The sequence below is a fragment of the Coccinella septempunctata genome, chromosome 7 (assembly GCF_907165205.1).
Source record: "Coccinella septempunctata chromosome 7, icCocSept1.1, whole genome shotgun sequence".
Taxonomy (NCBI): Eukaryota; Metazoa; Arthropoda; class Insecta; order Coleoptera; family Coccinellidae; genus Coccinella; species Coccinella septempunctata.
Genome location: NC_058195.1, coordinates 23,041,159 through 23,058,679, shown reverse-complemented (window position 1 = coordinate 23,058,679; position 17,521 = coordinate 23,041,159). Strand labels below are relative to the sequence as shown.

General features: G+C 40.2%; 1 protein-coding gene across 1 annotated transcript in view; it reads left to right on the top strand.

Annotated features, from left to right (window-relative positions):
• Positions 1–9,502, top strand: part of LOC123316425 (dynein axonemal heavy chain 3) — a 2,043,583-nt gene extending 2,034,081 nt beyond the window's left edge. Inside the window, exon 56 of the mRNA XM_044902499.1 lies at positions 9,152–9,502. Within this exon, the coding sequence (XP_044758434.1) occupies positions 9,152–9,448 (297 nt within the window). The 3' untranslated portion in view covers positions 9,449–9,502. The remainder of the gene's footprint in view (positions 1–9,151) is intronic.
• The last annotated feature ends 8,019 nt before the right edge of the window (positions 9,503–17,521 follow it).

Below are 17,521 nucleotides of genomic sequence, written 5' to 3'. Positions count from 1 at the left end.
CGATTAGAACGTTCATCAGAAAAATAAAAGAAACAATTGATAAATTAAGAGAAGTCATGAGAGTACTGAGTTGAATAAATCTCTAATCGTAGATTTTGAGATGTGCTGAAGGCTGAGAAAACTAACATGCATGTTGAGTCCGATGAATGAATATAGAAGAGAAACAATGAGAGTACATATTATAAAGAGTAGACCATACCAAATGAGTAGACATGAGTGTTCGAGCAGACTTTCCAGGGTGGAGCCTAGGTCGAGGTGTATCGAGCATTATCACTGATCGCTTAACGAAACTTGAGGTGTTCATATCCTGTTCTGAGAAAAACAGCTACATCCAGGGTCCACCCTGGAGAATATGAGGATTCATTCATCTGAAACTCAACACCATGAATTAGTCATAAGTATAACGAGGTGATCATAAGAGTTGTTATAAAAATGATTAAACTGATTCTAATAATAAAGAATATTGAGAGAAGACAATGAATCAGATATCAATTTTATGGAGATGACCTTGAGAAGTTTCAATCCTGGTGCTACAGACCCATTTTCATGTGAGAAGGTCTAGAGAAGTCTGAAAATCTATATAAATTATGAAATATAATAAAATATATAGGTCTGAGACGACGATGGTTCGAGTTGAGTTGAGTGGACATTTTAATTGAGCAGTGCTCGCAAGGATTCGGAATCTATTTCTAGATTCTGAATCTCTTGCACGTGGACTGATTTCTTCAGAGTGAAATGGTCATGAAAATGGTGTTATTTATAATTTTGAGCAGTCTGAGATTACTTTACCTTATGAGATGAACAATTGAGCACCAGGATTGTGCGAGAAGACTTAAAAATTGAGAACAACTAAAAGAGGTGAACTTAAAATGAGGTGTTAAAAAATCACATTGATAGCAGCGCGAATTTAATTCAACGGAGCTAACAAAGAGAATCTTAAGAATATGTAAATGTGTAGGTTTTTCACTTCTGAAAAACACGGAAAGTGGGGCCGCTGCGTCGTTCAAACTGCGCACCGCCGAATCGGGGTACCATACGTGGCCACCGGAGCTGGTCAGGAGCGTCGACTAGAGAGAGGTCGGAGGGGGGCTTCGCTCAATTTTTAACAGTTCCTTATTACAATTACCATCTAGATGCTGTGCTGGAAAACGAACATCACAAGCTCTACTGGGATCGCACTGTTCTCACAGACCGGAAAATAACCCACAATAGACCAGACCTCATATTGCTCAATAAGGATGAGGACACAGCACTATTCATCGACGTGGCAATTCCAAATAATAACAATCTTCTAGATAGACACACTGAAAAAATGTCTAAATATAGAGATCTCGAGGAACAAATCAGAAGACAGTGGAAGCTGAAAGATATCAAGACCATCCCTATTGTAATTTCATCTACAGGCCTGATACCGAAGAAACTACTGGAGAACTTGAGGAAACTTCAGTTGGACGAAAATACCTATAGAGTCATGCAGAAGGCGGTACTGCTCGGAACGGCGAGAACTGTACGCAAGTACATGGGGAATGCAGAGGAACACCGTCTGCGCTGACAGGAAGTACGGGTGGAGCAGGAATCCAACCTACAGCAGGGAGGCGAGGAGCTACCCGGACCCGACCACCACCACGAGCCCAAAAACCTGGAAAGTGTTCCAACAGAGCTTAATCCCTTTGATATCTGAGATATCTGGGATAAGTGAATTTTCCTCTGGAGAGGAGTGTGAAAGCCGCAAGGCTAAAGTCATAATAATAATAATATGTCTGGCCTGCCTGGCAGCTATCTGGTAGATGGCCTGCCGGGTAGCCATCGTTACGACGTAGACGGTGCAGCCAGCCACGCCTACTGTCCGCAGTCCCATCCCTTTTTCCTCTCTCTTTCACATCCCACATCCTTTATAGGGGTGCTCTTTCTGCTCTCATTTCTCTACCCCTCAACCAAACCGAGAAAGGGGAGCACAAACCCATGGAAATGGTGATATCGAGAAGCCTCGGAAACAAGTCGCTGCCTGGGGATCATCAGGGCATGTCTGGAGCCGGCGCTGGACATGACAGCATGCGGGACGTCGGAGGCAGGATGTTGAGGAAGCGGGCTCCTGCTGCAAAAGAAGCTACAGCTCCAAAGCAACAACAGCAACCAACGAATCCAATTCAATTGCCGACTCGAACCGCTGAAGGTGCTGCGCAGGATATTCAGCCAGTGCTCACCCAAGCGGGGTTAGTTAGAAAGCGCATGAAGTGGACAACGTCCATGAATGAAACTATTGTGCGCATATATAACTCCATCACGGGACTAGGGCAGAACACGAACAACTATAGGAAAAGGCTCCATGAGGAATTCTGCAACGCCTACCCAAATCTCAATGTCACTGAACAACGAGTGGCAGACCAGTACCGCGTAATTCTGAGAAATGAACTAATACCAACGATCCGAATCGACGCAATTAAACGAGAACTTCAGCGTCCGCTAGCAATAGAGAATAACACCAACACCTCTGATGAAATTCACATGCCTGAGCAACAACACCCAGAAGACATTGATACAGAAAGTCCATCTTGCAACCCAAGTGAGCCTGAACTCCAGGACGATAGGGAAGAGCTCCACCGACAAGTTGACTCTGACATGAGGAGATACTTCGCCGAACTGGAAGGGACAGATCCTCTTCATCGAATAACACCTCCCCGACTCAATACATCCAAGAAGCTGTCACTTATAATCGACATCTTGAATAAGGACGTTTTACCTGAGTACCTACAGAACGGAAGTTCATTGGAATATCTGCATCTAGTTTTTTACTGTGCAGCGCTGACGACAGCCAAAACCATAGGGGCAAAAATTCGCGGAACGAACAACAATGGTCCAAAATGACACAAATTACACGCGCAGAAACGTCTTCAACACAAAACAGAAAGGCTAAGAAGAGACATTGGACGACTGACGGAGTAGTTGAACGGGAACGAGGAAGAAAGGTTGTGAAAGCTGCCAAAGAGATCATGGATAGAAACAGGACACACACAGAACGAGAGACGGAGAATGCTACAGCTCACCATTGCCTCGACACTCTGAAGCAAAAATTAAGTCTGTATGCAGAACGCCTGAGGACATATAAAAGCAATTATAGCCGGAAAAGAGACAATAATTCATTCGAAAAGTCGGAAGAAACTTTCTTCCGGTCACTCACATCGCCGGATGGAGAAAATGGAAAGTTACCACCAAAGGAAACCATTGAACAATTCTGGACCGAACAATTATCAACGAAACCTCAGTTCAATGGAGATACCGGACGGATGATGAAAAATCTGAAGCTATAAAATATGAGCCGATGCAGCATTTCATGATCACAATTGAAGAAGTGAAATCAGCTATCAGAGGACTACACAACTGGAAAACACCTGGGCCAGATGGATTACAGAACTTCTGGATCAAGAAACTTTGGATCATGCATGACAAATTGACCTCCGCAATAAATGATGCCATTGAAAATCCTGAAAGAATGCCAGTATTTCTTACACATGGTACAACATACCTGTTACCTAAAGACCAAAGGAATACAGAAGACCCATCCAAGTACCGACCAATCACATGTCTTCCAACGATGTACAAATTAATCACATGGTGCATTTCAAACCGAATTTACAACCATTGCGAAAGGATTAACATCATTGCCATGCAACAGAAAGGATGCACCAAAGACAGCCGAGGGTGCAAAGAACAACTTATAATAGATTCAGTTATCTGCAATCAAGCGTTCTCCAAGCGGAGGAATCTTTACGCTGCGTACATAGACTACAAAAAAGCATTCGATTCTATACCTCACGAATGGCTCTTGACGATCTTGAAGATTTACAAGGTGGATCCCAATATTGTTGAGTTCCTGAAAAACGCCATGTCACCCTGGCGTACTAGTCTTCAAATGAAAGCAGCAGATTGCTCTATTACAACAGGACCCATTCCAATAAGACGCGGAATTTTCCAAGGAGACTCGCTGAGCCCTCTGTGGTTCTGCATGGCCCTGAATCCCTTGTCTCATAGATTGAATTCTACGGACTACGGATTTTCCATCAAGAGCGGCAGTAGAACTATGATGAAACTGAATCATCTCCTTTACATGGACGATTTGAAACTCTTCGCATCTACCAAAAAATAAATGCAACAGATGCTGAAGATGGTGGAAGGATTCTCGGAAGACATCAAAATGAGGTTTGGACTAGAAAAATGTCGACTGCTGAACATAACGAGAGGAAAAATAGAAGATGGTACTTTCAAACACTAGGAAGGTGCAGAAATTGAAGCATTAAAGGAAGGAGACACATACAAGTATCTAGGCATAAAACAGGCAAGAAAAATCAATCAGACCCAGATGAAGAAAGAATTAACGGAGGACTTCACCCGAAGATTGAGAAGGATAATGAGAACTGGTCTTAACAGCAAGAATCTGATAAAAGCGATTAACACTTACGCCTGCTCGGCGCTGAGCTATTCATTTGGTATCATCTCTTGGGCTACCACCGATTTAGCAGCTTTACAGAGAAAAATAAGGACGATGCTGACTAAATACAATGAACATCTCCCCAAAAGCTCAATAGAACGGACAGAGCTGCCACGCATCTTGGGGGTAGAGGAATTGTTGATTTGTCCAACCGTATGTCCCAGGAAATTGAAGGACTTCGAAAATATTTCCTGAGCAAGGCTGCTTCGTCAGAACTCCATCGAGTAGTTTGTGTTACTGATAGTTCTACATCCTTAAAGCTACAACAGGATCACTTGGAAACCGTCGAACACTCTGCAGAAAGTAAAATGCAGAAACTGATTGGCAAACCTTGATTACGTCGACATATCTGCGTCGAACTACTGGTTGACTTCCGGAAGGTTGTTTCCTGAGACAGAGGGCTTCATGCTCGCCATCCAGGATCAGGTGATTCCAACAAGAAATTACATGAAATATATCGCCAAGGATGCCTCAGTGGCGGACGATAGCTGTCGTTATGGCTGTGCGACACATGAAACTATCAGATGTCAGAAATTCGCGGGCACGGAGTACAAAAATAGACATGATGCCGTTGCCAAGATTGTTCACCAAGAATTGGCACTAAAACACCAACTTCTAAGTTCGAAAAAGGTTCCTTATTACAATTACCATCCGGATGCTGTGTTGGAAAATGAACAACACAAGCTCTACTGGGATCGCACGGTTCTGACAGACCGGAAAATAACCCACAATAGACCAGACCTCATATTGCTCAATAAGGATGAGGACAGAGCACTATCCATCGATGTGGCGATTCCAAATAATAACAATCTTCTAGATAGGCACACTGAAAAAATTTCAAAATACAGAGATCTCGAGGAACAAACCAGAAGACAGTGGAAGCTGAAAGATATCAAGACCATCCCCATTTTCATTCCATCTACAGGCCTGATACCGAAGAAACTACTAGAGAACTTGAGGAAACTTCAGTTGGACGAAAATATCTATAGAATCATGCAGAAGGCGGTACTGCTCGGAACGGCGAGAACTGTACGCAAGTACATGGGGAATGCAGAGGAACACCGTCTGCTCCGACAGGAAGTGCGGGCGGAGCAGGAATCCAACCTTCAACTGGGAGCCGAGGAGCGACCCGGACCCGACCACCACCACGAGCCCGAAAACCTGGAAAGGGCTCCAACAGAGCTTAATCCTTTTGATATCTGAGATATCTGGGATAAGTGAATTTTCCGTGTGGACAAACGGCCCGTTATGAGATCTAAAGAATAGCCACAATTTTGTTGGAGTGATTTTTGAGACCGCGGTCTCATAGAACCGCTGGCCTTAAACCAAGTCAGCATTCGACGTGTTAAAATACAATTTTTTTCTGAAGAACTTTTACTTTCTCGTTGAGCAGACAAATTCCAAGCTTCATGATCACACAAACATAATTATAAAAAAATTCAATCGCTTACCAGTAAAGCAGGAAACGGAACCAAAAGAACGTATATGATTACTAGTCACTAGTCAAACAAATTATTGAAAAAATCAGAACATTTTTTCGAAAAACTTCGTCAAGATGAATCTGTCATCAGAACAGTATTCCATAGATTGAAAATCTATGCAGGATTTCTGTAAAAGATATTATTTTTGATTTCTATGATAACACGAGTCGACTCTAGCGCTTCAGCTAAATCGTACCGGCTGAAGAGTGAAGGACGAACTAAAGCGGTTGCATTTCTGCTTATATAAGTTCACAGGGGTTGACTATGTTCTGTTTATATTCATGAATTCGGATAAATGTCACATCTTCCATAGATTAACTGTCAAATATCCTACTTTTAGGTTAAATCAATTATTTATTTCTACCAACATTAGAAAATATAAATCGAACCGAGGGTTACGGAAACCTAACATTGTAAAACGCAAGGTATAAGTTAACCGAGTTAATCGAGCGGTGGTAACCTAACCGAAATCCTTAACCATCGATTGTAAAACGCGTTAGGGTTCTAGGTTCTTCACTCATAGCTTTGAGTTTTTGTTTCAAAGTTTGCACAGTGCGTTCAGCGAGTCTTTTTGTGGCTGGATGATTTGGTGCAGAAAATTTTTGTTGTATTCCATTCGATTCACAAAAGTTGATGAATTCCTGAGATTTAAAATTTGTAGCATTATCAGTAGCCAAGTCATGGGGTAACCCATTTCTAGTTAACATTTCGTCTACTAGCGAACTAGACTCATTTTCGTAACATGCTAATTTGATCTAAAATTTCGAAAAATAATTAATAACTCAAAAACCTTTAAAGATAGCTTTGAAAGGGTAAAAGTGAATAGATTAAATAATTTATAGAGTATCATAAAAAAGAATTGAAATACCGGAAATCGCATTTAAAATAATAAAGTTGTTGACTAATTTTCGTACATCCGGCAACACTGGAAATGTGAAATTATTTTAAAGTGTACCTTACATGGCCAAATATCGATCCACAAAATTTGAAATCTTTATCATCAATATTTTCCATAATAATCTAATAGGCCACTCACCTTGGGAAACCCGATATACTCATTTTCAGTCAATTTACTGATTTTTCTGACAACCGCCATTTGAAGAAAAAGTTGAAAATTTCAACGGCACAAGTTAGCACACGTGTAGCACAATTGTTCACATATGTTTTCATTGGTAAAAACGAAAGAGCTGGGCTACTATGAAACCTTACTATGAAGGCGTGATCCATTTCTTATTTTCCATGTCCGCGGCAGATCGGTTACTGCCATGATCCGAAACTTTCCGCGATTTTTCCCTTGCTTAATTATCGTAATATACGATATCTGCAATATGGGATTAAGGCATATGGATGCATACTGCTATCTTCGCTCTGAGAGTTAGGAAATTGAATTGGTTTGGTTCCCGTTTCTCTGTCAGATGTCGGTACGATGTATTTATACATCATACCCGCTACTGACATGGAATAAAAGGAGCCGGAAATTCATAGCATTTCGTTGACGAATGAGTTTTGTTGCTCTGACGAGGTCAAATAAGACCGAAACAATGGTCAGCATCTACTCTTTGTCGACGAAATGAAATTTCTGGTAATACTTCGAGCGATGGTAATTCGTTAGTTCTATTAAGATCGTAACATTCGTTGCTTTATCTACGGATGTTATGCATCTGAATTAATTTGTTTATTATTTACCTGCCTTATAATGAAGGCGTGATCCATTTCTTAAAATAAGAAAGTTAATACCAAGACGGAACACCCGGTATTAAGTTGGGTCATAAAAAAATGAAAGTTCAATCGGTTACAGACATGTTTTGTATTCAAAATTTTCAGGTAGCTCCCTTACTTTCCACAATAAGGTATAGGGACACTTCAACTAGGACACCCTGTACTGTTAATTCTGGGTTCCGTATTTCGCCACTGAGCAATTTATCGTTCAAGGTTCTGAGTTCTGCATCCTGTTCGGTTCCTCGAACGATTTTGTTATAATTTATCGTAGGTGATTCTGTGGCTGTCGCAATTGTCAATTGGTTTACTTGATAAGAGTCTTCTACAGAGTTAATCAACTCTATATCCAACAGGAGAGTGTTTTTTGAAAAATAGTCAACATTAGCATGTTTTTTTGAAATTATATGTTGCATCTGATAATCAAATCCAATAATAAATTCAGCATTCCTGATGAGTCGGTGTGTCGACATAATAGGCAAAGCCTTGTTAGGATCAAATATTCGTTCGAGTAGCTTGTTGTCAACTACTAGGGTGAATTCTCGTCGATACAGAAAATGATAGAATCGCTTAAATGCTCAATATACCGCTGTAGCCATTCTATCTATGAAGATTCGCTTCTTGTCAGTGATCTGGAGTCATAGTAGATTGGCCTTTCTTCTCCATTGATGATGTGGGATAAAACAGCAGATAAAACAAGTCCGTGTGGGCTGGTATCTGTAGCCAATACAAGTCACTTACTACTTATCAGTTATAACATTAAGTAAGGGGGTAAATTTACTAGGTGTAATTTATCGATTAATCCCTAATGCCAAATGCTGTCAAAAGCTTTATCAATATCGAGACTGATAGCTGCAGTTTTATAGTTTTTCAATTCGGCGTTCTGTGTGTTGGGACGTTAGATACTTAAATAGTCAAAGGATGAGTAAGAAATTTTTCCATCTTTGATTCAATTATTTTTTTGTAAAGCTTTCCCAGCACAGATAGCTGCGTAATGGGTCTCTCATTTTGTACTCCTAATATTATATTCTGTTCGGAATTCTCATTATTGAGTTATCGTTTGAAAATAATTGAGGGGCTCAGAGCTGAAGTGAACCAAGTCCATTCAGTCTAGTTTTGAGATGAATGGCTCAGAAGTTGCTTATCACCAATTATTTCAAAAGTATCTTCTTTATTTATTATTATTCTTATGTGAGCATATGCTTACATTCTAACCTTTTAAAATCTAAAGAAGTCACTTTTGAATTAATGGGTGATAAACAACTTCTAAGCCATTCATCTCAAAACTAGGCTGAATGGACTTGGTTCACTTCAGCTCTGAACCCCTCAATTGTATCCGTCCATCCAAGAGTTGATTTCCAGAGAAAGCTTTGTGAATTCAGGCAAATAAATAATAATTTTTTTCCCTCGTATCAGAATTTTTCACAAATGACCATTAAATCTGACTAACATTATTTTTTCTTATCAGGGATTGTTCTTGGAAGGTGCTCGTTGGGATAGATTTTTGAAGAAGTTGAACGAATCGTTCCCAAAAATTTTATTCGATGTCGTCCCGATAATGTGGATGAAACCCGCAGTGAAAGCAGAATATGATCCTCCACCTCACTACGATTGTCCGGTTTATAAAACAACAGCCAGAAGAGGAGTTTTATCCACTACTGGTCATTCGACTAATTTCGTCATGTACACAACATTCGACTCAGATAAGCCACAAAATCACTGGATTAATCGAGGGGTAGCATGTCTTTGTCAACTCAATGATTAAGTGGTATGACTCGAATAAATTTTCATTTATTATATCATTGTATACTAAAATGTTGTATTTATTGAAATAAACAATTTTAAATGAAAGTATTCACTACCTTACCCTTGGCTGTGTGGTCGATCCCGGATAGATAAGAAATTTTCTAGTCGACAAAGTACGGACAAACATAATTGTTGTGTTAAAATTAACAGTCTAATTTGACGTAAAGACACAACAACAAGGCTCACAGATTTTCTGGGGGGCATTTCGGTATCTTGGGAGAATCATGATGATAATATATAATATAAATATAAATTATTAATATAAATTGAATCATAACAATGGAAACAGACAACGAATGATTGTTTTGAAAATTTTGGCATTTGTAGTCAGACTTACGATTATCAGAATATTGATTTTTTTGATGAAAAACTTCTATATTTTGGATGATACTCTAGATACTCTAGAACCCGTATAGCATCCAATTTCAACATAAATGAAAGTTGTTTGTTTTTATTTCTAGGTGAACTGAATTACAGCTCTTCATAAACATACCTTATGAAGTAATGATTTATTCGTTATCACCCAAAAACAAATATTTAGGTGGGTGGAGGTAAACTGAATTATTTGGTAGTAATGAAGGAAACATATTCAAGCGGGCAATTTACTTTTACTCATCTAGAGGGGGTTATAATAGTTATCCGAACTGTCAAAGCAACTATAACGCAGGTACAAATCGAAGGCTCTGTTAGCCAAATATAGAACAGAAGACTGACTATTTCTGTACAGTGAAATATATATTATTCCATGGTATCGAAAAATGTCTTTTTTTTCAAGTTTCAAGAATGTATCCTGAAATATATATCAACAAGTTTTTATGCGTTTTCTATATCTACATGTGAATACAAATAACTTTTCCATTAGTATCTATTTTTTCTACATAAAAAGATATTAATTTAGTCCTTAGTCCACATTTCTGTGGATTTTTTGTTTTCATTTATGCTCAATAAGAAAATAAGGGTGCGACATTTACCGGAACAGGAGCACACTTTTACAGACAGTACTGCCGCAAACATTGGTAATAGTGTATCCGCATACTTTCCACTTGTTCAATCAATTTCAATTGCCCCGATATTTTCTCCCACTGAAAAGGAGAATTCAAAGCTTTATTGCCAGTAGGCTTGTTCACAACGGTTGTGAACTGTACAGAACGAGCGCAAATGGATTTTCGCTACCCTAAAATTGAATTCGCTTGCTCTGTACAGTTCACAACCGTTGTAAACCGCTCTACGAACAAACCTACAAGGTTTGTTCGTATTTTGACTGTGATGAAAAATATTCTCAAAATAATATAAAATACTTCTCAGGAATGTATCGAAATCAAAAATATCGTCGGAATTTATTGATTATTTAAAAAAAAAATCCAAATTTCAATATATCGATATTTTTCGCTCATCCCTTCTCTACAGATACTAGATATCTTTCACCGTTTATTGCTGTCGTAAAATTATCGTTCCTTATTGAGCTAAGTAAATACTGGTGTCGGTATTCTTCTATCGGATACCCAGATGTTGTGCCTCGCATTATACTCCTTTATATTTTGAAGCTTCCGTGAAAAAGACCGAAATGGTGTTTTATTACTTTCAGAAATGCACTTCTCATTATATTTACTTTCGAAAGAAGACGCAATATTTCAGCTAAGGAAAATTTACATCCTATTTGATTAGCAGAGTAGGGCTTGCCATAGCCATACAGTAATAATAGTTACTTTTCGAATTGCGGTAAATGGTATTTTCCCCCACGAAACTGAAGATCATAAGTACATTAATAGACTAAAAATGCTGACAATGCAGAAATTTTATTTATTTATTTACTTATTTAGTATACAAAAGCCGAGGTATAACCTATGTGGCTCGAAACAAATAAAACAAAAGAAGAGCCACAGAATGGGCAAAATGTACAAAAGAGCTGAAAGTTCCTAAAGGTTCGGTAAACACTTATTTCAAGGAATTATCGAGGTTTCGATTGCGTAATAATACGCTGAAAATGAAATCAACCGAAATTCCGGACTGGGGCCAAAGGCCGCTTCGGGCTATTTTTTTGGGGTGGGCCATAATACTGTTTACGTTATAAGTTTTGATGAATAGTTGAGGAATAATAGATAACAAAGAATAAAAATGAGATACAAAACATAAGAAATTAGAAATAATGACACGCACCTAAAAGAGCTGAACCTGCCAACTAATGCAATCGCGTGGATGCAGAAGGCAGTAATATTGGGTACAGTGAGCATCATAAGGCAGGTTATTTTCCCGCATTAATGACACCAACACCAAGATAATAGAAGATCTCGTGGCTAGCGCCCGAGAAGCTTCGAAAAACTCCACGGAAATGTGAATTACAATATATATATATATATATATATATATATATATATATATATATATATATATATATATATATATATATATATATATATATATATATATATATATATATATAGTTATATATATATATATATAGTTATATATATATATATATATATTTTTTTTTTGGATTTCACACGAACGTGGGATATGTATGACTATTCGGGCCGGTTGACCAAGACTAGTCATATTGTCAGTGAGGGAAGATTGCCTGGCGTATGATGCCGACCGTCCCCAGTATAACCGCCTTCTGCATCCATAGAATTGTGTTCGAGGGCAGTTTCATTTCTAGGAGGTGCTCTGTCGTTTTTCGGTGGACCAACCCATTGCTGCTGATGACTAAGGGTTTTATCTCGACTTTATCTAAGTGCCACATGCTCTTCATTTGTCTTGCCAGCGGCTCATACTTTGTTATCTTTTCCCTGTAGGTCTTAGATAGGTTTTGGTCGAGTGGGACTGAGAAATCTATGATTATGGCTGTTCTGTTCTTCTTGGACCATACCACCATGTCCGGTCTGTTGTGCTCGGCGCCTTGATCCGTGATTATGGTCATGTCCCAGTATATTTTTGTGGTGTCGTTCTCTAAAACCGTTTGAGGGGCGTATATATGGTGTGGCACAAAGTGGTGTAAGAGGCCTTCCTCCAAGCACATCAGCTGATGCACAACCTTCCCCATGTTGTCATGGCGGGATAGATATTTTGTGCCGGCTATTGTTGAGCAGCCCGAGGACAAATGCTGTACCGTCTCCTCGGCTTTGTCGCAGAGTCTACATTTTGTAGATTCCACTGGCTGCTTCATTATAAGCTTAGTGTAGACCCGTGTTGGCACAACCTGGTCTTGTATTGCCAAGAATGTACCCTCCGTTTGGGGGAATAGGTATCCTTGAGACAGGTAGGTGTTAGAGTTCAGCGTGTCCACTTCAGACTGGTGCAAGCTGGCGTAGAACCTTCCGTGCAGAGGTTTTGCCTGCCAGCTTTGCTTCCTCCTCTCAGATGGCTCCTCTGTAGCAGGTTCTTGAGTGCCTGCTTCCTCCGGAGGCGTGGATGGGAAACGTTGTGCTGCCACCCACTGCTGGATAGGTGAGTATCCGTTCCTGAAGTACTCTCTCATTTTTTTCTCTTCTTTCAGGTAGATGTCCTCCAGGCTGCCCAGGCCCCGGCCTCCTTCTTTACGAGGTAAGTACAGTCTTTCTAATGCTGAGTTCGGGTGCAACATTCCGTTTCGTGTCAGGATAGCTCGGATCTTCCGGTCGAGTCTTTCTAGGTCTGTTTTAGACCAGGTGATTACGCCAGCTGTGTACGCAAATACTGGGATCGCCCAGATGTTGATGGCTTCTATCTTGTTTTTTGCCGATAGCTGTGTATTCATTTTTCGGGTTACTCTGTTCGTTACCTCGGTCTCAGTTTCTTTCTTGTTTTCTGGCTGCCTTATTTCAAACGTTTGCTGCACGCCCAGGTATTTGTATCTGTCTTCTTTTCCTAGTGTTGATATTGTCCGTCCATCGGAAAGCGTTACATTTTCTTCCTCCACATCGACCACGCCACACTTTTCTAGTCCAAATGTCATCCCTATATCCTCGCTAAACTTTCTAACCAGTTCTAACTGCCCCTCCAGCTGTTTCCTACCTCTGGTGAATAATTTGAGGTCGTCCATGTAAAATAAGTGACTGATTCTGTTCCTTGCGTCCATCGAGTAACTGTATGCAGATCTGTTAAGCATACTGCTAAGGAGGTTCAGTGCGAGGCAGAACCACGGCGGGCTTAGGCCATCCCCCTGAAATATGCCTCTTTTGATGTTTATTTCTGAGGTTCTATAGGATACTGATTTATTGCTCCATGTCAGCGATGTGCGCCATGTTGACATTAGGCACTTCAGGAGATGTATCACCTTAGGGTTGACCTTATAAATCTTGAGTATTTCAAGAAGCCACGAGTGCGGAACAGAATCGAACGCCTTCTGGTAATCAATCCAAGCAACTGTGATGTTCTTTAGCTTCTTCTTTGCCTGTTTAGTGATAGTATTGTCGATCACCAATAGCTCCTTACTTCCGCGGGCCTTCCTCTTACATCCATTCTGCTCCCAAGACATGATTTTGTTAGTTTTGATGTGAGTATTGATCTTGTGGCCGATGGTCGAAGTGAGTATCTTATAGACTGCGGGCAGACAGGTGATCGGTCTGTAGTTTTTCGGTTCTGACAGGTTTCCCTTTTTAGGCATCATGAGCGTCGTGCCGAGTGTAAAATAATCAGGTACGGTTGTTGGATCCTTTATTGCCTCCTGTATCAGCCGAGCCAGCACTTTGTGAGTCGATGTTAGTGACTTCCACCAGAAACCGTGTATACCGTCTACGCCTGCCGCTGCCCAGTTCTTACATCTTTTGAGTGTTGCCTTCACGTCTTCCTCAGCAATGGTTATCTCAGGCATTTCTGCCAGAGTGTGGTATGCTTTTCTCTCCGCCTCGATCCATGTTGCCTCTGTGTTGTGCTGCGTTTCTTGGGTCCAGATATTCGGCCAGTATTCTTCCATCTCGCGCTTATCTGGTAGAGTTGTTTGTTGTTCACTTCCTCCCTCAGCCAGTCGTCTGAAGAATTCCCGCTGATTGCTCTTATACAGGTTATTTTCTTGATACTTTTGCGTTCTTTTGTTGTATCTTCGTAATCTATTGCCCAGCGCAGCGATCTTTTGCTTAAGTGTCTCCATGTGTGTCCTCAAGTGTTGTTGGTATTGAGCGTCTTTTTTTATCTTTCGTTTTCGGGCATATAGATGCACTTTCCTCTCGACCCTCTTGCTGAGTTTTCGGTTTACCAGATAAGTATGGAGGACGCCTATTTCTCTTCGAAATGCAGTTATTTTTCTTTCGATTCGTACTTTCCAAGGTGGTGTACGCTGCTCACTTTTCCCTAGGGTTGGTGGTGGCGAAGGTGTCTGCTCAATAGTATTAGCAATTATGGCGGCACAATATACTTTATGGCAAAGTTCTTCGAATGTTTTTGAGTTGGTAATTACTGTCTCGAGGGCCTCGTTTATTGTTGTGATTGTGGTCTTGGTGTGCTTGTTTTGTTGTAATTTTCTGATTCTCGGCCTATTCATGAACTCCACACCCTCCCATTTTCTCCCCTCTTCGTCCAAGAGCTGCATAACTTCGCGGGTTGGCGTCTCCGTTTCCGGCTCCTGTGGCCGTAGTGCTCCAGGGTCTTCATCGCTCACATGTCTAGTTTGTGGTTGCATGCTTCTTCTGTGAATGCTTCTCCTGATCCCGTCTAGCTTCTTCTTTGGCGATTTTCTAATTGCGTCCGCCTTCAAGGCTTCTAGTTCATCTGGTGCAAGAAGTTTTCTAGTCTTGATGTTCTTGATCATGACCTCTGTCCACTCTAGCGTTGAAGTCTCCAAGGAGAATTATTCGTTCCCGTTTTGGGATTTTACTTAATGTAGCAACGAGTGTTTCGTAAAAAGTGTCCTTTAAGTTGTCAGAGGAGTTCAAAGTGGGTGCGTATACTGCAATGATGTTCACAAACGTGTTATTCGCTGCAGGAAAACGTAGGGTCATTAAACGTTCTGAGATACCAACTGGATTTTCGGTAAGTTTGAAGGCCAGGTCGTTTCTAATGGCAAAGCCTACGCCATGTTGTCTGATTTAGCCTTCCGGCAAGCCTTTCCAGAAAAATGTATACGCTTGTTCTACCAAGCTACCTTCGTCCGAAAAGCGTGTTTCGCTTAAAGCAACTATTGCAATGGATGTTCGTTGCAGTTCCTTATCGATTAGGGCAGTACGCCTCTCTGGTCGGTCGGCCTTGGGGTTGTCTAGCAAGGTTCTGACGTTCCATGCTGCAAAAGCTATGTGCTTTTCATTGGTGTTTGTTCGATGATTGTGTCTGAGCGAGACACCCTCCCCCGGAGATCCGAATGGGAGGGTATTTTACCTCCGGATACGAATTTTGTCCTGTTCGACTGATCCATCTTTTTGTAGGAGCTGCGTTAGAAGGTGTTCAAAAGCTGCACTGGTAACGCTGTCAGTGCAACTTTGGTTGCGGCTACGACTAGATTATCTTGTGGCACAGGTAACCTGAGACGACAAGGTCTGAGACGTAATTTGAGCAACGCAGAGAGCCATTTCCTGCTCAAGCCAATGTTTAGGCTACGTAATTGTGGGAAACAGAGTTATACCGCTCATGTTCGGTCGCCAGAGCCTCGTTCGTAAGAACAGGGTGCACCGCGAGTAGGTGAGGTTGGCATTTGAGAGGAGAGGCTATAAAACGCATCCTTCCCCCTTACACCCCTTTACAGAAAAAGATAATTAATTGAAAATAATTTATCATACACCTATGTCTTTATCCCAATATATATCAATATAACTCCTCTAAATAGACGATACAATATATAAGTAATTAATACAAATATGTATATATTAAAAAAATAGTTTATTTTCACTTCGACACAATTGCACATTTGTGGGTTTTCATCATGAATCGTTTCATTAAGGATTACGACAGCCTTGCGTATGATACAAAAATAATAACTCACTTAGAACATATTAAAGATTATAGCTTCATGGAAAGTCTCAGTATATTTCATATGAATGTAAGAAGTATCTCAGCAAATTATGATGAATTTGTTTTGTTTCTGGAGTCTGTTCAGACTACTTTTGATATCATTGTCCTCACTGAGACTTTCCAGATACAAAATATAAATATGTATGGAATTGTTGGTTATAGCATGGCCTACAATGAAGGCGATTACAACCAAAACGATGGTGTCTTGGTATATGTGAAGCATGGTATATCTTTCCACTATAAAATAATTGAGCTAGGGGAAATTAAATGCATGGATATAGATATTGAATGTTCAAATAAGGAGAATATTAAATTAACAGCGATATATAGGTCTCCAAAAACATGCGTACATACGTTCAATTTGAATCTCAGTAGATATCTAGGACAAATAAATGCAAAACAGCATATACTCATAGGAGATATAAATATTAACCTTATGTCCCAAGAAAATTTTGTGGAAGACTATAAGAATATCATGTATTCAACAGGTTTTATATCAGTCATAAATAAACCTACACGCCCTAGCAGTAAGAGCTGCCTAGACCACATATTTATAAAAAGAACATGTACGCAAGATGATATATATTATTACGAGATGCTCCTCGTACTGGAACGCTGACGCCAGCTTCGTCTTCGCGGAAAGTGTTAGTGCGAGAAGAAAGTGATGACTCGGATTCTTCCAGAATCCAAGGTTTCCATGTGAAAAGAGACACATTCTAGTTAGTTCCATTTTAGAATTCATTCTGTTTGTAACTCCTTTCCGCTCTGTCCAATTATAAAGTCATTTAGTTTTTCAAAATTGTGATTTATAATTGAAAGAATAAAATTCTTTTTAAAAACAGAGTTTGCGGATCGAAAATCATAATTGGCGCTGCGAACAGGATTTCGCAACGGTTTTCGGTTTTTTCAAGAAACGAACTAACTGAAAATAGTTTCCACTAGTGAACATAAACTGTTCGAGGAACCCCGTTGAGTTTTAACTCTTAGTGCGAAATTCCAAACTTCACCAACCCACTTCGACCAGAAGGAAGGACGTTCCACCCTAGGATGCAAATCTTGGTGTAAGTCCTATTTTCCACCACATTTCCTATATCACCAGTATTCTTTATTTCGATGA